General features: G+C 47.8%; 1 protein-coding gene across 1 annotated transcript in view; it reads left to right on the top strand.

The window, feature by feature from the left end:
• The window catches only part of vars1 (valyl-tRNA synthetase 1), an 87,780-nt gene that overhangs the window by 470 nt on the left and 61,410 nt on the right, over positions 1-25,900 (top strand). The window contains exons 2-8 of the mRNA XM_078566444.1: positions 1,616-2,000; positions 10,270-10,413; positions 15,651-15,795; positions 16,782-16,951; positions 20,446-20,530; positions 23,913-24,013; positions 25,285-25,409. Coding sequence (XP_078422570.1) covers positions 1,638-2,000; positions 10,270-10,413; positions 15,651-15,795; positions 16,782-16,951; positions 20,446-20,530; positions 23,913-24,013; positions 25,285-25,409 — 1,133 coding nt within the window. The 5' untranslated portion in view covers positions 1,616-1,637. The remainder of the gene's footprint in view (positions 1-1,615; positions 2,001-10,269; positions 10,414-15,650; positions 15,796-16,781; positions 16,952-20,445; positions 20,531-23,912; positions 24,014-25,284; positions 25,410-25,900) is intronic.

Raw genomic sequence — 25,900 nt, 5'->3', positions numbered from 1 at the left:
GGCTGTAGGCAGTGCTCATGCCGCCTTGCGACTGCTTGTTCCTTCCCTCGGTGCATCTCTGTTAGGGCTCACCTCCCCCTGTTGGGCCCTGACAAGCCGAACAGCTGACGCAACCGGCGGCAGCAGCAGCAGGAGGAGGAATCTCAGCAGCGCGTCCAGCGGGAACATTTTAAAATCTGTCAGATTGAAAAGTATCCTGACATTGCCACATTTTCCTCCCACTGTTTCCGATCTCTCCTAGATATAATCTTCATAACCTGTATATAAAGATATAATCTTTATAAGGAGCTTGCGCGCTTTTCCTTCCGTTTCACTTTTTCACCTGAAAAGGCAGCTGGGGGAATTTAAACTCAATTAGTAAATCTGAAATTGAAAGCTAGTCTCAGTCATGGCGACCATGAACCATCATCAATGGTCATAAAAACCCATCTGGTTCACCAATGCCCTTTGGGGAAGGAAATCTGCCTTCCTTACCCGGTCTGGCCTACATGTGACTCCAGACCCACAGCGATGTGGTTGACTCTTAACTGCCCTCTGAAATGGCGCAGCAAGCCACTCAGTTCAAGGGTAATTAGGGATGGGCAACAAATGCTGGCCTTGCCTGCAACACCCACATCCCATGACAGAATAAAGAAAAACTCTGAGGTGCCTGAATGCAATTGCAATACTCTTGATATTTACAATATACATTCCACGTCAGGCATACAGTCTAAGGGCAAATCTTTTCAGAATGAAAATGACAGAAAGTGCAATAGAATTGAACCTTTCATCATTCAATACGTTTTGCTCTGAGTTGCTCTCAGGTCAGTTGCTACATCTGCCCTGCCAGTCACCAGAGCAAACCTGAGATGTGCTGGCGTACTGCTGTGCCTTCAGCTGCCTGCGGCCCTCTGGAATTCCCTCCCCCTCTTTACCTTGCCTCCTTCAAACGCTTCTTAAAACTTTCATCTGACCGACTATTTAGTTCGATGTGGTTTGGTGTCATTTTGTTGTTGACTACTGTAAAGGAACTAGAACTAGGGGACACTGTTTAAAAATAAGAGCTCTCCCATTTATGATGGAGATGAGGAGACATTTTTTCTCTCTGCGGGTCATTAGTCTGTGGAATTCTCTTCTCCAGAGAGCAGTGGAGGCTGGATCACTGAATATTTTTAAGGCTGAGTTAGAGAGATTCTTGATTGATGAGGGAGTCCAGGGTTATTAGGGGGTAGACAGGAAAGTGGAGTTAAGGCCACAATCCGATGAGCCAAACAAAAACGAAAATTGCTGGAAAAACTGAAGAAGAGTCAGACGGACTCGAAACGTTAACTCTATCTCTCTCTCCACGGATGCTGACAGACCTGCTGAGTTTTTCCAGCAATTTTCGTTTTTGTTTCAGATTTCCAGCATCTGCATTATTTTGTTTTTAATCAGATGAGCCATGTTCTTATCAAATGGCAGAGCAGGCTCGAGGGGCTGAATGGCCTACTCCTGCTCCTAATCGAATGTATGACATGCCTTATCACGTTTTTCCATGTTCAAGGTTACGATACAACTCCCAGCCGATGTTATCAATGTTGTGCAAAGTCGTAAAGAATAGCAATTTAACATTTCCCCTGCTTGTGTCCCCTTGTAGTTCGACTCCTGCCTAACCCAGAATGGCTTTGCCAGCACTCTACCTCTCTCCTCACCCTCACAACTTCCAGAACGCCAAGGTCCTCGTCACGCTGGAGTATGGGAGGTCAAAGGTGAAAGTGGTGGAGATCCGAGGGCCGGCCGCAGGGGACACTCTGAGCCAATTGATGCTGTCCAGGCTGCCAGCAGTGGAAACCGAGTCCAAGCGGTGCATCCACGGAGCGACGGCCGTGGCTCACTACCTGGCCCCGGACAGGATGAGGGGGTCCAGCAGGAAGGACGCTGCCTTGGTGCAGCAGTGGCTGAGCTTTGCGGACAGCGAGGCCATTCAGCCGGCCTGTGCTTGGGTCTTCCCAGTCCTGGGCTTGCTGAAGCACAACAAAAAGGTACGACGAGCACCTGGTTTATTTTTTATAACTTGCTTCCTCAATAATTCACACACCATCCCGACTTGGAAATATATCGGCCGCTCCTTCACTGTCGCTGCGTCAAAATCAGCATCTCTCCCTAACAGCACTGTGGGTGTACCTACACTACATGGACTGCAGTGATTCAAGCAGGTGGCTCACCACCACCTTCTCAAGGGATGGGTGTTGAATGCTGATCTTGTCAGCGCATGATCGCATCGCATGATTAATTTTTTTTTAAATTGCTGATTGCATGAACTGGGAGCACATCCAGAGCTTAGTTGCCTGTTATCAGAACTCACACCAACCCTCATTTAACAATCAGCACCCCTCCCCCTCCCCCTCCCCAAACGTGTTTTCTGACTGGCTCTTGGTCCAGCAGTGCCTTGAGATTTTAACCTTCTCATCCTTGTATTCCATTTCATCCACAGCCTTGTGCTTTCCATATCTCTGTAACCTCCTCCAGCCCCACAATACTCCCACAACTTAGTGTGTAACTCCCAATTTGGCCTCTTGCTTCATTTCACCAATGGCTCTCCTCCACTAGTTGTCCAGGCCCTAACCTCTGGAATTGCCTCCAGCAAACTCTCTCCCTCTTTTTCTCCTTTTTAAGATGCTTCTTAATACTAACCGCTTTGATGAAACTTTTGGGGTCAGTTGTCCCAGTGTTTCATTGTGTGGTTTGTGTCATTCTTTAGACTGATCATTCCTGTGAAGCACTTTGGGATGTTTTACCATGTTAAAAGGCACTATGTATTTGCAGGTCCTTATTATATGCTATTAGTGACAGATTGATTAGATTTACAGCACGGCTGTTAGATGAGGCTATGGGGGGTGTGGAGCTAACCAAACATGACTTGCAATATTCGAGGAATAAAGGAGTATACAGTTCCAGAAAAGCTGTCGCCAGTTAAGAATAAGGAAAGATAGAGAGGAAAGTGCTTTTTAAAAGGTGAGAGAACTTGTAAGTGTCAATGTTCAAAAAGTCTTGGGTGTGCTCATACAAGGAACACAGAAAGTTAAGATGCAGCTGCAGCAATTGGGAAGGCAAGTGGCTTTTGGCCTTTATTGCAACGGGATGGAGTACAAGAATAAAGAAGTCTTATTACAGTTGTACAGGGTTTTGGTGAGACCACTTCTGGAGTAGCGTGTGCAGTTTTGGTCTCCACATTTAAGAAAGGATAGACTTACATTAGGGGCGGTACAGTGAAGATTCACTAGATTGGTCCCTGGGATGAGGGAGTTGTCCGATGATGAGAGGCTGAGTAAATTGGGTTTATATCTGGAGTTTAGAAGAATGAGAGACGATCTCATTGAAACACACAAGATTCTGAAGGGGTTTGACGGGGTGGATGCTGAGAGATTGTTTCCCCTGGTCGGGGAATCTAAAACACGGGGGCTCAGTCTCAGGATAAGGGGCCGATCATTCGTTCATGGAATGTGGACTAGGCCGGCATTTATTGCCCATCCAGGTTCAGAAGGCACTTAACAACACATTGTTGTCCTATGTAAGCTGGATGGGTTTTTACGACAATCAGCAATGGCTTCGTAGCCTTCATCAGGTTTTTATTTCCAGATTTTTATTGAATTCAAATTCCATCATCTACCATGGTGGGATTCAAACCTGGGCCCCCAGAGCATTACCCTGGGTCTCTGGATGACTAGTCCAGTGATGGTAACACTATGTCACCACGACATACATCACCGCTATGTGGAGAAATTGCTTCACTCAAAGGGCCGCTGAGTCAAAATCCTGGAACTCCCTCCCTAACAGCGCTGTGGGTGTACCTACACCACATGGACGGCAGCGGTTCAAGAAGGCAGCTCACCACCACCTTCTCAAGGGGCAATTAGGGATGGGTAATAAATGCTGGCCTTGCCAACGACACCCACATCTCATGAATGAATTTAAAAAATGTTTAAAAACAAAAAGCTAAAAGCTACTGCGGATGCTGGAAATCCAAAACAAAAACAGAATTACCTGGAAAAACTCAGCAGGTCTGGCAGCATCGGCGGAGAAGAAATCAGTTAACGTTTCGGGTCCTCATGACCCTTCGGCAGAACTGAAGCATAATTAGGAGAAAGGTGAAATATAAGCTGGTTTAAGGTGGGAGGGCGGGGGGGGGGAGAGAAGTTGAGGGTGTGGTGATTGTGGAGATAAGCAAGCAGTGATAGGAGCAGATAATCAAAAGATGTCACAGACATAAGGATCAAAGAGGTGTTGAAGGTGGTGATATTGTCTAAGAAAAGTGCTAATTAAGAATGGAAGACAGGACACTCAAGGTACAGCTCTAGTGGGGGTGGGGTGGAAAGACTAACAAAGTTTTAGTTTTAGATTTAAAAATAATGGAAATAGGTGGGAAAAGAAGAATCTATATAAATTATTGAAAAAAAAGGGAGGGGGGAGAAACGGGGTGGGGATGGGGGGAGGGGGAGTTTAAGATCTAAAGTTGTTGAATTCAATATTCAGCCCGGAAGGCTGTAAAGTGCCTAGTCGGAAGATGAGGTGCTATTCCTCCAGTTTGCGTTGGGCTTCACTGGAACAATGCAGCAAGCCAAGGACAGACATGTGGGCAAGAGAACAGGGTGGAGTGTTAAAATGGCAAGCGACAGGGAGGTTTGGGTCTTTCTTGCGGACAGACCGCAGGTGTTCTGCAAAGCGGTCGCCCAGTTTGCGTTTGGTCTCTCCAATGTAGAGGAGACCGCATTGGGAGCAACGAATGCAGTAGACTAAGTTAGGGGAAATGCAAGTGAAATGCTGCTTCACTTGAAAGGAGTGTTTGGGCCCTTGGACGGTGAGGAGAGAGAGGAAGTGAAGGGGCAGGTGTTGCATCTTCTGCGTGGGCATGGGGAGGTGCCATAGGTGGGGGTTGAGGAGTAGGGGGTGATGGAGGAGTGGACCAGGGTGTCCCAGAGGGAACGATCCCTACGGAATGCCGTCAGCGGGGGTGAAGGGAAGATGTGTTTGGCGGTGGCATCATGCTGGAGTTGGCGGAAATGGCGGAGGATGATCCTTTGAATGCGGAGGCTGGTGGGGTGATAAGTGAGGACAAGGGGGACCCTATCATGTTTCTGGGAAGGAGGAGAAGGTGTGAGGGAGGATGCGCGGGAGATGGGCCGGACATGGTCGGACAAAAAATGTTTCCCTGGCTGGGGAGTCTAGAATTAGGCTTTGCAGCCTCAGGATAAAGGGTCGGCCATTTTGGACTGAGATGAGGAGGAATTTCTTCATTCAGAGGGTCGTGAACCTTTGGAATTCTCTACCTCAGAGGGCTGTGGATGCTCCATCTTTGAATATATCCAAGACAGAGTTTATGAAGGGAATTATGGGATATGGGAACAGCACGGAAGGTGGAGTTGAGCTGGAATATCAGTCATAATCTTACTGACTGGCGGAGAAGGCTCGATGAGTCCTGTGGCCTACTTCCATCCTATTCCTTCTGTCCTTCGATTTTCCCCCAGTAAAGAACAGATGACCTGGGCCTTTGGAAATTTCACCACACACATCTCTTTATAGCCCATTAATTACTTCCTCTGCCTTAAATCAGGGATTTGTTTATTCTGCACTGTCTTGAGTTGTGTGCCCTTGCTCAGTTGCCACCCTCTCTGTGTGAAGTAACTATCTGTTTACCTACTTTCCCTTTGGTGTTGAGTCACTGTGTACTGGTTACAGAGTTTCTGTACAGGTATCCTCTGTTTAAAGCGCATTCTAACCGTCTTTTCGTTTAGCCCCGTTTGTCAACAACACAACTTTGCCCCAGTACCGCTGCCTCGATGTTTGTTTTAATGTGATTACAGGCTGTGCCAGGAGCGCCATTGTAACTGCGCATGTTCAGTCTGTTCGTCAAATACACTGCCGCTTTGCTTGCTGCCCCTCACTCCCCCTCACTCTCTCTCGACTCCTTCTCTCCTGACCCTCTCACTCCCTTGTGAATCCCTCTTTCCTGACCCCCTCGACTCCCTCTCTCCCAATCCCATCACTCCCTTGTGAATCCCTCTTTCCTGAGCCTCTCAACTCCCTCACTCTCGACCTCTTCACTCCCTCCTGACTCCCTCTTCCGATTTCCTCTCCTGACTGCCTCAGTCCCTCCTGACTCCTCTCCCAACCCCCTCACTCCCTCACGACTCCCTCTAATCCCCTGACTCCCTCCCGACTACTCTCCCAACCCCGTAGCTCCATCACAACTCCCTCTGCTGACCCCCTCATCCCTCATGACTCCCTCTCTTGACCCCGTCACTCCCTCCTCACTCCTCTCCCGACCCCCTCACTCCCTCCTGCTTCCTTCTTCTGACCCCCTCGCTCTTTTCCAACTCCTCTCCCGACCCCCCTCACTGCCCCCAACTCCCTCTCCCGATCCCCTCACTCCCTCCTGCTTTCCTCTACCGACCCCCTCACTCCCTGCCGACTCACTCCCTGCCGACTCACTCCCTCCCGACTCACTCCCTCCCGACTCACTCCCTCCTGCTTCCCTCTCCCGGCCCCTTCACTCCCTCTCTGCCTATCCCACCATTCCCTCCCTCCCTCCCAATCCATCACTCCCTCCCAACTCCCTCTCTCCCGACCCCCTCACTCGCCCCTGCTTGCCTCTCCCGACCACCTTGCCCCCTTTCCAAATCTGAAATCAAAACAGAAAATGCTGGAAACGCTCAGCAGGCCCGGCAGCACCTGTGGAGAGAGAGAGAAACAGAGTTAACGACCTGAAAGGTTAACTCAGTTTCTCTCTCGACAGATGCTTCCAGACCTGCTGAGAATTTCTAGCATTTTCTGTTTTGATCTCTAATACTGTACCCCTTTAAGTGGCTCAGTGTCAGATTTTGTTTGATGGCCCTGTGAAGGCCTTTGGGACATGTAACTGTGTTAGCAGCGCTATAGGAATGTAAGTACCAACCAGCACTCTCTTCTCATTTGGTATAAATTGTTGTTCCCTTTACATTTGGTATTATTATGAAGTGTCCTGTTCACAGAACTACAGAATTGTTATGGTGTAGAAGGAGGCCATTTGGCCCATCGTGTCTGCACCAGCTCTCTGAGCATTTTAACTTGGTGCCAATCTCCTGCCTTTTCCCCGTAACCCTGCACATTATCTCTATTTAGCTAATCATCCAATGCCCTCTTGAATACCTAAATTGAACCTGCCTCCACCACACTTCCAGACAGTGCATTCTAAACCCTAGCTATTCGCTGTGTGAAAAAGATTTTTCTCACCTTGCATTTGCTTCTTTTGCAAAACACTTTAAAACTGTGCCCTCTGGTTCTCGATCCGTTTACGAGTATCTACTCTGTTCAGACCCCTCGTGATTTTGAAAACTTCTATCAAGACTCCTTTTAGCCTTCTCCTCTCCAAGGAAAACAGTTCCAACTTCTCCAATCTTTCCTCATAACTGAAGTGTTTCATCCCTGGAACCATTCTTGTAAACCTCTTCTGCACTCTTTCTCCAATGCCTCCTATAGTGTGGCGCCCAGAATTCTACACAATACTCCAGCTGAGGTCTAACCAGTGTGTTATATAAGTTCATCATAACCACCCTGCTGTTGTACTCTATGCCCTGATTAATGAAGCCTGGAATACTGTATGCTTTAGAAACAGCTCTCTCTACCTGTCCTGCCACCTTTAATGACTTTTGTACATATACATCCAGGTCTCTCTGCTCCTGCACACCCTTTAGAAAAGTATCCTTTATTTTATACTGTCTCTCCATGTTCTTTGTACCAAAGGGCATCACCTCACACTTCTCCACATTGAACTTCATCTGCCCCCTATCTGCCCACTCCACCAATGTGTCAATGTCCTCTTGAAGTTTTACACTGTCCTCCTCACAGTTTACAATTCTCCCAAGCTTTGTGTCATCTGCAAACTTTGAAATTGTCCCCTACACACCAAGATCTAGATCATTTATACATATCAGGAAAAGCAAGGGTCCCAATACTGACCCCTGGGGAACTCCACTACAAACCTTCCTCCAGCCTGAAAAATACTCATTACCCATTACTCTCTGTTTCCTATCCCTCAGCCAATTTTGTATCCACTTTGCTATGGTCCTTTTTATTCCATGACCTATTATTTTCCTCACAAGTCTGTTGTGTGGCCCTGTACCGAGCGCCTTTTGGAAGTCCATATACATCACATCAACGGCCTTGCCCTCATCAACTATCTCTGTTACCTCTTCAAAAGCTCCAGCAAATTAGTTAGACACGATTTTCCTTTAACAAATCCATGCTGACTCTTCTGAACCAATCGAAATTTTTCCATGTGACTATTAATTCTATCCCGAATAATTGTTTCTAGAAGTTTCCCCACCACCGAAGTTAAACTGACTGGTCTGTAATTGCAGGGCAGATCTTTACAACCTTTTTTGAACAAGGTCCTAATGTTTGCAATTCTCCAGTCCTCCAGCACCTCCCCAAATCCAGGGAACGTTGAAAGATTACTGCCAGTGCCTCTGCAATTTCCACTGTCACTTCCTTCAATATTCTTGGATGCATCTCATCCAGTCCTGGTGCCTTATCAACCTTAAGTACCAACAACTTATCCAATACCACCTCCTCATCAATTTTAAACCTTTCTAGTGACTGAATTCCCTCCTCTGTCTCCATGGCCTGAGCAGCATCTGCCTCTTTGGTAAAGATAGATGCCAAGTCTTCATTTAACACCTCAGCCATGCCTCTTGCCTAAATCCCTCTTTTGGTCCCTAATTGGTCCCACTCCTCCTTTTACCACGCTTTTTCTATTGATGTGCTTATTGAATACTTTGGGATTTCCTTTTATGTTAGCTGAGAGTCTTTTATCATAATTCCGCTTTGGTTCTCGTATTTGCTTTTTCACATCCCTTCTGAACCTTCTGTATTCAGCTTGGCTGTCAGTTGTATTTGCTACCTGGCACCTGTTATAAGCACACTTTTTTTCTTTTTTAACTTAATTTCTATCTCCTTTGTCATCCAGGGAGCTCTGAATTTGTTTGTCCTACCCTTCCCTTTTGAATGAACATACCTTGACTGTGCCCAAACCATCTCCTCTTTGAAGGTAGCCTATTGTTCAGCTACTGTTTTTCCCACCAACCTTTGTTTCCAGTCTACACGGCCGAGCTCCGTTCCTGCTCCATTAAAGTCCACTCTGTGCTAGTTGATTATTCTAACTCTGGATTGATCAACATCCTTTACCAGTGTCATCCTAAACCTTATGATACAATGATCACTGTCCCCTAAATGCTCCCCCATTGTCACTTGATCTACTTGGCCCACCTCATTCGCAAGAACCAGGTCTAACAGTGCCCCCTTTCTTGTTGGACTGGACACATACTGCTACAGGAAATTCTCCTGAACACAATCTAGGAACGCTTGTCCCTCACTGCCCCTTACACCACCACTACCCCAGTCTATATGAGCGCAAGATGAAAATTGTAGAGATTACCGGAGGCAGAATTGAACCATCGCTCTGTAAAGCTTCATCTTCAGTGAGTTTCAAATTGCCTGACACAGGATTGCTTGGGAGACAAAACATACCCTAACTTTTCACACGCAGGGTACAGCCAGGTTTTTATAGAACAGAAAAATGGCACGTCAGGCTCGATTTTTTTTTCCATCCATCAAGTTAAAGAACTTGGATTTATCTAGTGCAGTTCACAGCCCATGAAGTACCTTTTGAACTATAGATCCACTGTTGTAATGTCGGGAACGTGATCACCAATTTGTGCCCAGTTTGTATAAGTGACGTTTGTTAAGAGATTAATATCGGCCGCCCTGCCTTCCTTCAGAACAATGGGGCGAGGGAACTTTTATGTTCACCTGCAAAGGCAGACAGGGCCTTGGTTTAACGTCTTGTCCAAACGATTGCACGACCCCCCCAACCCCAACAGGAAAAAAAGTTGCAGGGAAGGTGTGGGGAAGTGGCAGCTGCTGAGATGCTCTTGCAGAGACACGATGGGCTGAATGCTTCCTGCTGTGCAGTAACCGTTCTGTAATTCGCTCAGGTGTCTGGAGTGGGGCTTGAACCCCGAATCTCAGACCCCAGAGAGTTCTACCCACTGAGCCACAGCTGACAACCCTTTCTGAGCCTATCCGAAACACCGCAAACAGAGGTAAACAGACCCAGGCGGTGAACATCCCTGGAGCTCGCCACCTGCAGACCTGAAGTGGAATAACAAGCACTCTGAACCACTTACGCTCGACGGGTGCTGCGTTAACATTTTTCTTTCTTTCTCTCTGTCTCTCTCTCTCTTTCACTGGTTCCCTCTTCTGTTTTTCCAACAGGCCGTTGAAAGAGCCCAGCTGGACCTGAAGAAGGTTCTGTGCTTTCTCGATGACCACCTGAAGCTGCGGACCTACCTGGTGGGAGAGGGAGTCACCTTAGCGGACGTCGCCGTGAGCTGCTCGCTGCTGCTCCCCTACAAGCACGTACGTAGCAAACGTTTACCCCGCAAACGCTGTCTGACTGCGCGGCGGAGCAGTCCGCTCCGTCAAACCTCGACTGATTTTAGTGTCCAGAATCCGCGGCAGAATTCCTAACGGGCAGCTTTGTTTGCTTCACCCTGAGTTCTGTGTTTGGTGACTGAGAAGGAACAGAAAGTGGTTAGTTAAATAAGCACCTTGACATCGACCTGATGTCCCACCTCGTGTGTTTGTGATCTGCCCGCACCTGCCACTTCATATTCTGGAGCATTCCCAGGTGGGAATTTGGCATAATTTGCAATTCGTCGCTGGTTGTACCTCACACAGCAGTACCTCACTGGAGAAATGTTAAACTACAGCCCAGTCAACCTCCTAAAATGCCCACGTGTCTCAAACCTCGAACACAAAAGAAGCCTTTCTTATGGACTGAATTCCCTGGACGTGAAACTCTTACTTATCATAGGATAGCTACTGCTCAGCAGGAGGCCATTTGGCACATCATGTCTGTGCCTGGCTCTCTGCAAGAGCAACTCAGGTAGTCTCACTCCCTCCCCATCTGCCCCACCAACCCTGCCTTTTCCCTCTAGCCCTGCAATTTTTTTCCCTTCAGATAATGGACCGATTCCCTTTTGAAAGCCTTGATTGACCCTGTCTCCACCACACCCTCGGACAGTGGATTCCAGATCCTAACCACTCGATTGACCCTGTCTCCACCACACTCTCAGACAGTGCATTCCAGACCCTAACCACTCGATTGACCCTGTCTCCACCACACCCTCAGACAGTGGATTCCAGATCCTAACCACTCGACTGACCCTGTCTCCGCCACACTCTCAGACAGTGCATTCCAGATCCTAACCACTCGATTGACCCTGTCTCCACCACACTCTCAGACACTGCATTCCAGACCCTAACCACTCGATTGACCCTGTCTCCACCACACTCTCAGACAGTGCATTCCAGACCCTAACCACTCGACTGACCCTGTCTCCACCACACTCTCAGGCAGTGCATTCCAGACCCTAACCACTCGATTGACCCTGTCTCCACCACTCTCTCAGACAGTGCATTCCAGACCCTAACCACTTGATTGACCCTGTCTCCACCTCACTCTCAGACAGTGCGTTCCAGACCCTAACCACTCGATTGACCCTGTCTCCACCTCACTCTCAGACAGTGCATTCCAGACCCTAACCACTCGATTGACCCTGTCTCCACCTCACTCTCAGACAGTGCATTCCAGATCCTAACCACTCGATTGACCCTGTCTCCACCACACTCTCAGGCAGTGCATTCCAGACCCTAACCACTCGATTGACCCTGTCTCCACCACACTCTCAGACAGTGCATTCCAGACCCTAACCACTCGATTGACCCTGTCTCCACCACACTCTCAGACAGTGCGTTCCAGATCCTGATCAGTCGCTGCATTTTTTTCAAAAAGCTTTTTCCTTGTGTTGCTTTTGATTCTATGTCCAATGACCTTGAATCGATGGCCTCTGGTTCTTGCTGTGTTGCAGCCACACACTTCAGCGAAGTGTAGTCGCTGTTACAACGTAGCAAACGTGACAGTCAATTTGTGCACAGCAAGCTCCCACATACAGCAACGTGATAATGACCAAATAATCTGTTTTTTGCGATGCTTTGGTTGAGGGATAAACCCTGACCAGGACACTGGGGAGAACTCCCCTGCTCTTCTCCGAAACAGTGCTACGGGATCCTTTACATCTGCTCGAGAGGACGGACTGCACCTGGGTTTAACATCTCATCCAAAAGATGGCACCTCCTACAGTGTGGCACTCTCACACTGCTCCGCTGGGATTGTCGGCCTAGACGTTGCGCTCAAGTCCCTGCCGGGGGACTTGTACTCTCAACGCTCAGAGGTGAGAATGCTACCCCCTGTGCCATGGCTGACACTTGCAATAGCGTCGCCCTTGCAGACCGGCCTGTAATGTATATTTCCGAATCCCACCTTTTGCCCACAAACTGCAATTTCCAGTTTCCGTGATTTTTGGTGACTTTGTCCTGTCGACATTTCCATTACAAACTCCTACGTCACCACTTCCCGTTGATTTTCAGTGCATCCTCTGTCACTCTGGCCGTCAGCTTTTTTTTCTCATTCCTTCAAGAAATGTGGGCGTTGCTGGGTAGGTCAGCGCTTTTGCTGCCCATCCCTAGCTGCCCTTGAGAAAGTGGTGGTGAGCCAGCTTCTTGAACCGCTGCCGTCCATGCGTGTACATACGAAATAGGATCAGAAGGAGGCCATTCGGCCCCTCGAGCCTGCTCCGCCATTCAGTAAGATCATGGCGGATCTGTTTGTGTTTCGAATTCCCCATTCCCATCTACCTCCGTTCACCTTTGATCCCCTTGCCTAACAGGAATCTACCTACCTCCGCCTTAAAAATATTAAATGACCTCCCCTCCACCGCCTTTGGAGGCAGAGTGTTCTAAAGGGGTCGGCTAGCTCAGTTGGCTGGATGATTGGTTTGTGATGCAGATGATGCCAACAATGCGGGTTCAATTCCCGTACTGGCTGAGGTCACCATGAAGGCCTTCTCAACTCTGCCCCTCACCTGAGGTGTAGTGACCCTCAGGTTAAACTCACCACCTCACCTCTCTCTGATGAGAGAGCAGCCCGTGGTCCCCTGGGACTTTGGCGACTTTCACTTCCAAAGTCGCACAACCACCTGAGAGAAAAAAATTCTTCTCATCTCTCCCCTAAAAGGGCCACCCCTAATTTTAAAACAGTGCCCCCTAGTTCTGGACTCACCCACAAGAGGAAACATCCTTTCCACGTCCACTTTGTCAATAACCTTCAGGATCTTATACACTTCAGTCAAGCCACCCCTCACTCTTCTAAACCCCAGTGGAAACCAGCCCAGACTGTCAACATTTCTTCATAAAACAACCGGCTCATTCCAGGTATCAATCCAGTGAACCTCCTCTGAACCACCTCCAATGCATTTACATCTTTCCTTAAATAAGGAGACCAAAACTGCACACAGTATTCGAGATGTCCTGTATAACTGAAGCATAATATCCTTACTTACCTTAATGTTTAATTCCTCTTGTAATAAAGGATAGCATTCCATTAGCCGCCTTAATTACTTGCTGCACCTGCATACTAACTTTTTGTGACTCGGGCATTAGAACACCTAGATCCCTCTGCACCTTGGAATTCTGCAGCCATTCTCCATTTAGGTAATACTCTGCTATTTTATTCTCGAACAACTTCACGTTTTCCTACATTAAACTCCATCTGTCAGATTTCTGCCCACTCCCTTAACCTATGTATATCTGTCTGCAACGTCCTTATGTCCTCTTCACAACATACTTTCCTACCTATCTTTGTGCCATCTGCAAATTTAGCTACCGTGCCTTTGCTCCCCTCATCTAAGTCATTGATATAAATTGTAAAAAGTTGAGGCCCCAGCACAGACCCCTGCGGGACTCCACTCATCACATCCTGCCAATCAGAAAAAGACCCATTTATCCAAACTCTCTGCTTTCTGCCAAGCAGCTAATCTTCTATCCATACTAATATGTTACCCACTACACCATGCGCTTTTATTTTCCACACTGATATTTGATGTGCCCCCTTATCAAATGCCTTCTGGAAATCCAAGTACAATAGATCGACAGGCTCCCCTTCATCCACAGCGCATGTTACTCCTTTGAAGAACTCTAATAAATTGGTTAAACATGATTTCCCTTTCACTAAACTATGCTGACCCTTTTCGATTACCTTGAGTTTCTCTAAGTGCCCAGCTATAACCTTAATGGTTGATTGATTATAACACCTTTCCCATGGCAGACGTCAAGCCAACTGGCCTATAGTTTCCTGTTTTCTGCCTCCGTCCCTTCTAGAATAGAGGGGTTATATTTGTTACTTTCCAGACTGATGGAACCTTTCCAGAATCTAGTAATTTTTTGAAAATTAGCGCCAATGCATCTACCGCCTCATTCGCCACATCCTTTAAGACCCTAGGATGAAGTCTATCTGAACCCAGAGACTTGTCAGGCTGGTGCGGTGTAGGTATACCCGCAGTGCTGTTAGGGAGGGAGTTCCAGAGTTTTGACCGAGTGACAGTGAAGGAACGGTGATATATTTCCAAGTCAGGATGGTGGTGACTTGGAGGGGAACTTCCAGGTGGTGGTGTTCCCATGTGTCTGCTGCCCCTGTCCTTCCAGGTGGTCGTGGTCGTGGGTTTAGAAGGTGCTGTCGAAGGAGGCTTAACCCACTGCTCATTTCTGCAATTGTTTGATATTCATTACCCAAAACCACAATTACTAGCAATCCGTCACTTGATGCTGAAATCAACTCTCACATTGTTAAAAACCGGATCTGTTCTGTCCAAACTGAGTAAGAGTGTGGAACTACAGTAACCTGAGTGAGTACACCAAACTGCGAGTCTACCAAGCCCGCGTCCTCAATGGTGAGAGCTGGACAATGTACGCTCGGGTTGGAGAAAAGGCTGAACAGTTTCTGCATTCACTGTCTCAGACCTGTCCTCGGCATCTCTTAGCAGGACAATGTCACTGACTCAGGTCCTGGTGCATGCTAATTCCACCGGTATACCATTGCTAAGCCAGTGACGTCTACACTTGCTTGGCCACGTTCCTTGGATTAATTACAGCCATGTACCCAAATATCTTCTGTACTGAGCCATGATCTCCTGGGTATCCATCCCTCTGCTACAAGGAAACCTGCAAGTGAGCTATAAAGATGGCGGACGTTGACACTGACAGCTGGGAGACAGCTGCCAATGGCCGTGAGCTCTGGAGGTTGACTGTTTGGAAGGCCATTGGAAGAGGTGAGCAGAAAGGGGATGCTCATCTAGCCAAGGAGAGGGTCCAGAGAAAACAGAGGCCAGGGAATCATGCACCTTTCAGCCCACTGTCTCCCTCTGCAGCAGATGCGGCTAAGACTGCCATGTCAGAGTGGGGCTCCTAGGTCACACCAAGTGATGCACAATGCAGAGTTGATCACCATGGCACAAACCATCGCCTCACAAGCTTAAACCAGAAAAAAAGGTATTAAAGGATTATGGGGTGAATGTGAGGTATGTGGAATTAGCAGATCAGCCATGATCTCATTGAAGGGAGGAACAGGCTCGAGGGGCCAGAAGGCCATCCTCCTCCTCCTCCTATGTTCCAATGTTGAATTATATGTTGGGGCTAAACTAAGAGGGTCTCGTCCATGGCAGCGAAAGTACCTGACGCCACTGCTTGTTCCCCTACAGGTCTTTGAGCCCGACTTCAGGAAGCCCTACGTTAATGTGAACCGCTGGTTCCTGACCTGTGTAAATCAGCCCGAGTTCATACGAGCACTGGGAGAGGTGAAGCTGTGCGAGAAGGTTGTGCCGGTGACCACTGAGAAGTGTACAGGTGCGTAGAGAAGTGACATCGAGGGGTGGCATGTCATAGGGGTTGGAGAGGGCGCAGTGCTGAAGTTGGATGCGAGAATTAAAGTAGGTTGGCACCATTACCATTTCCCGAAGAGAAGAAAAGCAAAATTAGGAGGGCTCAATAGTCACAGAGTCACTGTGGCACAGAAGGAGGCCATTCGGCCCATCGAGCCCATGCAGCTCTCTGTAGAACAACCCGGTCAGTCCCAGTCCCCCTCTACCCCCGTGGCCCAGCAAGTTTGTTTCGCTCAAGTGTCCATCTAATTCCCTTTTCAAATCGTTCATCGTCTCCGCTCCCACCACCCTCCTAGGCAGCAAGTTCCAGCTCATTACCACTCGCTGTGTGAAGAAAAGTTTTTTCTCACATCCCCCCCTGTATCTCTTGTCAAAAATCTCAAATTTGTATCCCCCTAGTCCTTGTATCATCAGCTAATGGGAATAGTGTTTATTTGCCTACCTTATCTAAACCTGTTGTAATCTTGTACACCTCTGTCCTCTTCTCCAAGGAGAACAACCCCAGCTTCTCCAACCTAACCTTGTAACTAAAATCCCCCACCCCTGGAACCATTCTGGTAAATCACCTCAAGTATTGAACATTAAGGGATGATCTAATGGAGCGGTTTAAAATGGTCAAAAGGGATAAGGGAGTAGATGGAGAGAAATTGTTTACTCTGCTGGGAGATGGGTCATGTCAAGGAAGTACTTAGAGAATAGTGGGAATCTGGAACTTGCTCCCCCAAAAAGCTGTTTGAGGCTGGAGGGGGGTTCGATCGAAAATTTCAAAGCGTTGATTGATAAATTTTTGTTCAGCAAAGGAAACGTGTAGTTAAGGTGGATGGATGGAGTTAACATACAGACCAGCTGTGTTCTAATTGTATGCTGGAGCAAGACCGAGGGGCTGAATGGCCTCCCACGCTGGCTGCTTCCTTTCCTTGCACTGAAAGGTGTCTTCCCTTGGCTACACAGGGCAGCAGCTGGAGCAGAATGTGCTCAGTCCGGAACCAGCCCCGCTCGCCGAGGAGCCGGTTAAAAAGACACCGGCGCAGCTGAAGAAGGAGGCGATGAAGAGAGAGAAAATGGAGAAGTTCCTGCAGAAACAGGACAAGCTGAAGGAGCAGCAGCAGAAACAGCCGGAGGTCAGTGTGGGTAGGGGTGGGGTTGGGGGGGTGGTCAGTGTGTGGTGGGGGGAGGGCTTTGTCCATCAGAAGCCAGTGTGGGAATCAGTGTGAAGGTCGGCAGGGAGGTGAGTGAGCCACTGTTGCCACTTTGGGCTACTCCAGAGTAAGCCACTCGCCCTGTGACCTGTGTTGCTGCCTGTGACCTAACGTGCGCCTAGCCTCGTTCCCCGTTACCCTTGTACTCATTGATTGGCATCGGCTCCAGGTCCAGCAGCGCCTTAAAATCTTCACCTTGTTTTCAGATCCCTCCATGGCATTACCCGGTCCCCATCTCTGCAATATCCTCCAGCCCTGAAACTCTCCAAGATATCCACGCTCCTCTAATTCCGGCCTCCTGAACATCCCTGACTTTAATCACTCCAGCATTGGTGGCCGCGCCTTCAGTTGCCTAAGGTCCAAGCTCTGGAATTCCCTCCCTGTACCTCTCTGCCTCTCTACCTTACTTTCCTCCTTTAAGACACTCCTTGTAACCTGCCTCTTTGTCCAAGCTTTTGGTCATCTGACTTAATATCTCCTTGCGTGGGTCGGTGTTACGTTTTGTTTGAGAACGGAGCTTGTGAAGCACCTTGGGATGTTTGCTATATTAACGGAGCCGTCTTAATAACAAGTTGCAGTTGTGTTAATGTGGTTCAATTGTGACTTCCAGTGCTCGCACAACACCCTGAAGAGCAATTACTCTGGCTTTCAGTTAAGTGTAGACATTCCAAATTCATGTTTTTCTGCTTTTTTTTAAAATAAAAATTCCTGTTATATTTTCAAGAAACATTAATGGTATTGCAGGAAACAACAGCGTAGGGGTTTGCCAAAACAAAAGCACAATACTTTCGACGCTGAGAACCCGAAATCAAAAGAGAAAACGCTAGAGAAACGCTGGGCACATGAGGCAGCATCTGTGGAGGGCCCTGGTCCTGAGGGGTTAACCCTTAAGACGAGCTTTACTGATCCCAGATGATCTAATTGCAGTTTCTTGGAAGTCTCCGCCCCAGATCACTGTGGATGCTCAGGCATTGAATATGCTCAAGGCTGAGATCAATAACATTTTCAGACACGAAGGGATATTGGGTATGGGCAGGGAAGAGGATTTTGAGGTTGATGGTCAGCCATGATCTGTTACGACTTGGGTGGGAGGAGTGCATGAATTAACAAGCCCCACTACTCCGCAGGCTGTACCACTTGAGTGTTTAATTTTCTCACCGAAATGGCCAATTGTTTACCTATACTTCTGGTACCCAGAAGAAAAGAGACTTTGACCAGGCTTTTTTCAAAAACTCAGAATGATTCATTTATTTTAAAACACAACTTCTTTCTAACAAGTTGCAAGTACTGGTTAACACATAATTGTCATCGGGAAGTATAACTATCTATCTCTTCCTTAAGAATTCCCCAAGCACACACACACACAGACAAACAAAGGACAAATAGATAGAGTCCCTCTGCAGAGATGGGCTTTGGAGGATGGGCGTTATAAAATAAAGGAACAAGTCTGAAGGGTCTCGACACTGTCGACCTGGAGTTCTCGCGTGTGCAGACGGGTCGCTGGTCCCGATGGACGCCTGGAAGTTCCCACCCACTGTCCAGCTTTGCAGGTCCACATGCAGACTGGTTACACTCATCGGAGGGTTCTCTGGCTACAGATTGATGGCCACACACAATTTTAGGCAAGGTAGAGAGAGGGAACCTTCCTTTCTCAGCTTGTTCCCCAACAAGACTGCCTTCAAAACAAGCAGGTTCGCAGCTTAAGTTTCTTTCCTCCCTCTCTCCCATGTGATTTCCAGCAAGTTATCAACCCTTCTTTTCAGTTTTTTTTCCTCCATCAATTAAAGTGGTTGCTGTTCAAAACAAACAACCAGGTCTTCCTCAAGTGCCATAAAGGTCAGGTGATTTCTCGGAAGAGGTCTGCTTGCTGATGGTTCCAAGGTGAATTTATGACCTTTTTAAAAAAAAAAAGTCCCAGGTTAACATCCAAAAGTCCAGATCATGCCATGTCCTTCTATTTTGTAAAAGAAAACTTCAGTCTGGACAGATATGACTCTAATATTACCGAATGGTGGAGCAGGTGTGAGCAGCCATGTGGCCTACCCTTGCTCCTCTTTCCTAGGTTTCGAATTGCACCCGGATTATGATCTCACTTGCCAGACGTACTTGGAAAGATAATGGCCTGAGAATTCGTGAACGCCTGCCTGCCCTCCCCGAGCCCCTTCAATCCCTGATCCCTGAAGAAAGACTTGCACCTTCTCACACCTCCCTGGAAGGACCCAAAGCCAAATTGCAGGCTGTGGCTGTCATTTGGATAGGGTTACATAGGATATGCAGCACAGAAACGAGCATTTCCTCCCAACCCGTCCATGCCGGTGTTTATACTTCACTCGAGCCTCCTCCGGGTTTTGCTTCATCTAAATCTATCATTGTAACCCTCGATTCCCTTCTCCCTCATTTGCTTTTACAGCTTCGCCTTAAGTATGTCCATGCTGTTCACTTCAACCACTCCCCATTCTCACCGCTCTCTGGGTAAGGAAGTTTCTTCTGAATTCCCTGTTGGATTTCTTTGCGACTGTCTTATATTGATGGCCTCTAATTATGGGTTCAATGTCCACTGACCGAGGTCAGCGACAGGCATTCTTAGGTTGCGCTTACGATTCCCCAGTGAGGCTGACTTAAACGCAACTCAATGGGCCAGAATCCCACTGGATCGGGTGAAATTTCAGTTTTACACCACCCCTCCACCGCACCCCCCAACCCTGTCCGCTATTGATGTGCCTTGACTTCAAGGGATAGTGAAATTGGACGGGATGTAAAAGCTCTTCCCCACGAGGGGGTGCATCCTGAGATCAGGAAAGGTGTGACGTGGATGTAAGCTATTCACCTTCTAGCACCTTTTCTCAATGCTGGGGGTAGGATGGAATTCTTGCCTAACCCACCTGATATGCAACTGGATTATTCAAATGCATGGCCATCCCCTGAAGTTGAGGGAGATCAGTTGTGGGTGGGGTGGCGGGGCTGGGGGGTGCTGAGGTCAGGGGGGCGTTGGAGGGCTGGTGTAAAACGGAAGTGACACCCGGTCCAGTGGAATTCCAGCCGCTAGAGTCGGGCTAAAGCCACCCTGACAGCCTCACTGGGGAAATCGCAAGCATTTTGCAATGCAACCTGAGAATGCCTGTCGCTGACCTCGGTAAGTAGACATCCAACCCGTTGGTGCGACATCCCTCGATCCTCTGTTTTGACGCAGCGGGCGTTAACCCTTTTCCCTTACCACCTCCAGCCAAAATAAAGAGTGGAATCTAGAGCAGGAAACATGCATCCGCCCAGATCGGCAGCTGTCAGCCCTGGGTCTGTGTGGCTCACGCCCTTTGTCCCTCCGATTTAACTGAACCGCAGGATGAGAAGCTGACGGATTTAAAAAATTTTTCTTCCCCCCCCTCCCCCCCCCACCCACCCTTCTACCACATGTCCAGAAAAAAGCCAAACCGGAGAAGAAAGAAAAGAAGGATCTGGGAGTGATTACGTATGACATTGCGACTCCTCCTGGAGAGAAAAAAGGTGAGGCGACTTCATTGTGTAACATCTGATCCCTTGTTAGCTGGGATCATTAGATTGATACTAGTAGTGGATTTATAGGCTGCTTGGAGGCACTGTGCTTAACATTGCTTTGAAATTGAGTCCCCCATGGAGATCGATAACTTTTTTTTAGAAAAAAAGATATGAATTTCCCAGTGACCAACAAAAAGCATCACGCAACATGATTTCACATTTTAAGACCTTTACGTTACTTAGTATACAGCTAATGCGCAAACTGCGGAAAAAGACATTCCCTAATAACTCCTTAGCGTAACTGAGAACCCCACACCACATTTACATATCACACCGCATTCCCAGTAGGAATGTGGTCCTTGTGTTGAAAGACCCCAAGCTCCTCCCGCTTTCTGCCTGCCTCACTGGGATGAATCTTCCAGTTTCCTTTTAAACAAAGCCCCCTTCACTTGATCTTCTCAACCACCTTTGACAGCACCTTCCAAAACTGTGACCCCTTCCATCTAGAAGGACAAGGACAAGAGCAGCAGATGCATGGGAACACCACCACCTGCATGTCCCCTCCAAACCACTCACCATCCTGACTTGGAAATATATCGTCACCCCTTCACTGTCACTGGGTCAAAATCCTGAAACTCTCTCCCAAACAACACTGTGGGTGTACCTGCACCACATGAACTGCAGTTCAAAAAGGCAGCTCCCCACCACCTTCTCAAGGGCAACTAGGGATGGGAAATAAATGCTGGCCTAGCCAGTGACACCCACATACCATGAACAAATATTTTTTAAAAATACTCAAATGGACTTCCAGGAGCAAGGCACTCACTAACAACTCTTTCGTCTTGAACTCTCCACAATCCAAGCACTCTGCTTGGAAGTTAATTTGAAAACAGCCCTTTCTTTTTGCTTGGCATAGCAGAACCTGGTGTGGGTATCCTTCCCCAAATATTTCTGGATTACTATTTCTGAGCGTCTATATACAGCAAGAACAGCTACTTCCTCTTTTTTTTTTGTCCTTGTGTTACAATTTGTACCTTACTTTCAATAAGTTTTGACCTGGACCCCTGTCCCAATGGTAACCAGATCACATCGGCTTGTCTCCGGGCAGCTTCATAGGAAGTCACATTTCCCCCTTTCCAAGCTACTCCATTTTCCCTTGAATCAAAGGAGACAGTTTAAAATAGAGCCATCTTAAAACGTCCAGCAGCCTGAACACCTTCCCTAAGAAATGAAACGTCATTACCTAGTAATTACTGTGGTAATAATTTCTCTTCAACACTGTCAAAATATAGCAACCTATAATATTGTACACATCAGTTGTTTGGCAGTGCAGAATTTGAGTATTGCTGAAAAGAGAGACATCAAAACTTTTTGTCTTGCACTCTTCAGGACACTCCACAAGCATACCAGTATAGGGAGAAGACAGTGTAAATTGTTGTCCTCCCACTATATTGGTAATTTTGTGAAGTGTCCTGAAGAGTGCAAGATGAAAAGCTTTGACATGTCTCTTTTTTCAACAATATTGTACACATTTTAATAACAAACCTACTGCATACAACACCGGTAATATTCTTTCCCCCCACTTCTCACATTTCACTATTAAATATTTTGTTCTGGCAACAACCTAAGGCCATAACAACTGACTGTATGTGACAGTTAAGATCAGTGGGATTCCGTTTTTATGGTAGTATGTTTCAAAATTTTCTTTCTCCATTATACCCCTGTTTTAAATTCTGGACAGAACATTGGCACTCACATTGCTTTCTCCTGGAACGTGTTGCAACCATTTACCCTAAAAGTTATACATTGAACTGATGGAATAGTCTGAGGTACTTGGTCCTGAATTTCTTCAAAATCGAAAGTGGGTCATGGTAATATTTCCCCCTGACTGTTAGTCGCTTATACTTCAAAACTGTTGGATGAGCCAATACAAGAATTAAAGCCTCTTTCTCAAAAGCTGAGTACTTCTTTTGATACTTAAGAACTAGAGAAGTACCTGACCGGTCATTCTACAATAGTGTCAACATCTAGGAGCAGCACTGCTTCTTCCTCTATGTCACTGACATCAACAGACACTTTGACCGGTTTACTAAAATTTGGCATGGCAAGGACTGGTCCATTTACTAAAATAGCCTTTAACTTCTTAAATGTTGTTTGACAGAATTCTGTGCATTACATTTTCACATTTTTCTTCAACACATTCGTCCTTACAGTGACTACTGTACTGAAGCTGGGGACAAACCTCCTGTAGAATCCGCAAATGTCCAGGGACCATATTGGCACCTTTTTTTGTCTCGGGTATAGGGAAGTCTGTTATTGCCTGGATTTTGGCCTCTCTAGGCCTGGATCCACAATATGCCCCAAATAAGTGACTTTGGCCTTGGAAAACTCACTCCTTGCCAACAGTATGAGTGGATTAGCTTTCTTCAGTCTGCCGAACAGAGCTCTTAACTGTTCAACGTGATCCTTCCAGGTATCATTGTATATTAACAGGTCATCAGTATACACAATACAACTCAGAAGGTTGAGAGTTCAAGTCCCGCTCCAGTGGTGGCTTGAGCACATAGTCAAAGGCTGACCCTCCCAGTACGGTACTAAGAAACATTAGAAATAGGAGCAGGAGTAGACCGTTCGGCCCCTCGATACTGGTCCGCCATGTTAATGTTGCAAATGCTGTGACAATTAAGTGCATGGCCGAGTTGTGATTAAGAGCAGCTGATATTGGGGAAAGGTTAGGGTAGATACATAAGAACCAGTTCCCAGTGTTGGGGGATATGTGGAAGGGAGAAGTAGTCTGCACTTGTATTCTACTGTGCTTTGTAAATAAACCGATGTTTAGGTTAGAAGGAATCATGTGTCCATCTGTCTGTTATCTAGCTTTCCCCAGCTGGGGAAACAACCTCTCCGTGCCTGCCCTGTCCAGCCCCTTCAGAATCTGTACATTTCAGTGAGATTACCCCTCTTTCTTCTAAACTCCAGAGAATGTAGACTCAATTTACTAAGCCTTTCATCATAGGACAGCCCTCTCATTCCTGGGAGTACTGGGGGATGTGCTGTCTTCTGGACGTTAAACCGAGGCCCTGCCTGCCCTCTTGGGTGAACGTAAACAATTGCACCATACTGTTTGGAAGAAAAGCAGAGGTGCTCTCCCCAGTGTCCTGGCCAATGGTTATCCATCAACCGAGGGTTACGTTCTGCTTTCTTTCCCTGAGCCCCTGCCAGAGCTACTCCCACACTCTTCCATTTCGTCCATCCGCCTCCCCACCCCACCACCCCTAACCACCCCCCAAGTGTATTCTCACTCCTCCCATCCCCACCCCCACTTCAAGAGCCTTTCTGAAGGTTGGAGTGTGGGCCACATCCCCTAACCTGCTGTTTCTCTGCACTGTAGATGTGACCTGCCCAATGCCGGACTCCTACAGCCCGCAGTACGTGGAAGCTGCCTGGTATCCCTGGTGGGAAAAGCAAGGATTCTTCAAACCCGAGTACAAGGTAAGTTAAACCCGCACAGTGTCGTTAGTGTTAGTGCTGAAGCGACCTGGCCGTGTGGCCGTGACCTTTCCCTGCTGCCTCGTCCGCAATATTCGCAGAGCAATGTTCCTGGTTCCGAGGCCTTGGACTAGGTGGGGGTGGGGTGGTGGTGGGGTAGTGAGGAGTGGCGGGGTGGGGAGTGGACTCGGTGGGGGGAGTGGACATGGTGTGGGTATCGGCCACTCTCCTTGGTCTTCACACTATCTGGAAAATAAGTGACCTGTCAGCTGAGGAGAGAGTTAAGCTCGTCCGTGACAGCGTCTGCAATTGGCCAGCTCATTGTTCTCCCCGCCAAAGCAGAGCTCTGGTACCTTCATTTGCTTTCTTCCCCATAGCCCTGCTATTTTATTCCCGTGCCAGTATTTACCCAGCTCCCTTTTGAAAGTTACCATTAAACCTGCATCTGCTGCCCTTTCAGGCAGAGCATTTCAGAGCTTGAGAATACTCTCTACATTTAAAAAAAAATCTCCTCATCCTGTCTCGTTGTCTGTCAGCTTTGATTGATATTGGCTCCTGTGAAGCACCTTTTGGGTGTTTCATTATGTTCAAGGTCAGAGGCTGGGAATCCTGAGGTGAGTAACTCAACTCCTGACTCCCCAAACCCTGTCCACCATCTACAAGGCACAAGTCAGGAGTGTGATGGAATACTCCCCACTTGCCTGGGTGAGTGCAGCTCCCACAACGCTGAAGAAGCTGGACACTGCCCAGGGCAAAGCAGCCCCGCTTGATTGGCACCACATCCACAAACATTCACTCCCTCCACCACCGACGCACAGTAGCAGCAGTGTGTACCATCTACAAGATGCACTGCAGGAATTCACCAAGGCTCCTTAGACAGCACCTTCCAAACCCACGACTATCTAGAAGGACAAGGGCAGCAGACATATGGGTGCACCACCACCTAGAAGTTTCCCTCCAAGTCACTCACCATCCTGACTTGGAAATATATCGGCTGTTCCTTCACTGTCGCTGGGTCAAAATCCTGGAACTCCCTCCCTAACAGCACTGTGAGTGTATCTACACCACATGGACTACAGCGGTTCAAGAAGGCAGCTCGCCACCACCTCCTCAAGGCTAATTAGGGACGGGCAATGCTGGCCCAGCCCAGCCAGTGATGCCCACACCCTGCAAAAGAATGAAAAGAAAAATGTTCAAAGCGCTATATAAATGCAAATTGGTGTTATTTAGGAGTTGAGCTGATGTCCAAATCATTTCTCTTTTTGTTCCTGCAGCAAAATATCTCTGAGCCCAACCCAAAGGGGATGTTCATGATCTGCATCCCTCCGCCCAACGTGACGGGATCCCTGCATCTGGGCCACGCCCTGACCAACGCAATTCAGGACTCGCTCACCCGCTGGTAATGCCCTGCCGCGTTCAACACAGTGCGCCTGACGTGGGCCCTGCCTCACCTGCCGTCTGCCCGCAGTTAGCGGCTGGGCAGGGAACGTCTGCCCATCAGGGACTCACTGAGCTCAGCCGTGGTCCTCCTGGGAACGATCGGCTGTTCTGGAAAAGGCTCGGCAGGTTGCTCAGTGCCTGGCTGAAAGAGAAAAGACAGCGTTTGGAGTGTGGCCCCAGTTGTTAAAAAGTTTATTCTGTATTGATAGTAGTAGGTGAAAGCTCACAATGAGGGGACCTTCTCTGACGTTGATCGCATTGAATTCAGGGCTTTTGAGGGTTTATAAAGTTGGCTTGAAATAGTGACCTCTCCCACTTCCAGCAGGCCCTCCCCTCCCTTTCTCGATGGCCCGAATGGCCTAATTTCTGCTCCTATGTCTTATGGTCTTTCTCACGTCTCGCTCATTTGGTAAAGACGCTAACGCTGAAACCCATGGATTTGAACACACA

The sequence above is a fragment of the Cetorhinus maximus genome, chromosome 21, assembly GCF_964194155.1.
Source record: "Cetorhinus maximus chromosome 21, sCetMax3.hap1.1, whole genome shotgun sequence".
Lineage (NCBI taxonomy): Eukaryota > Metazoa > Chordata > Chondrichthyes > Lamniformes > Cetorhinidae > Cetorhinus > Cetorhinus maximus.
Note: the sequence above shows the minus strand (reverse complement) of the source record. Positions and strands in the feature narration are given on the sequence as shown.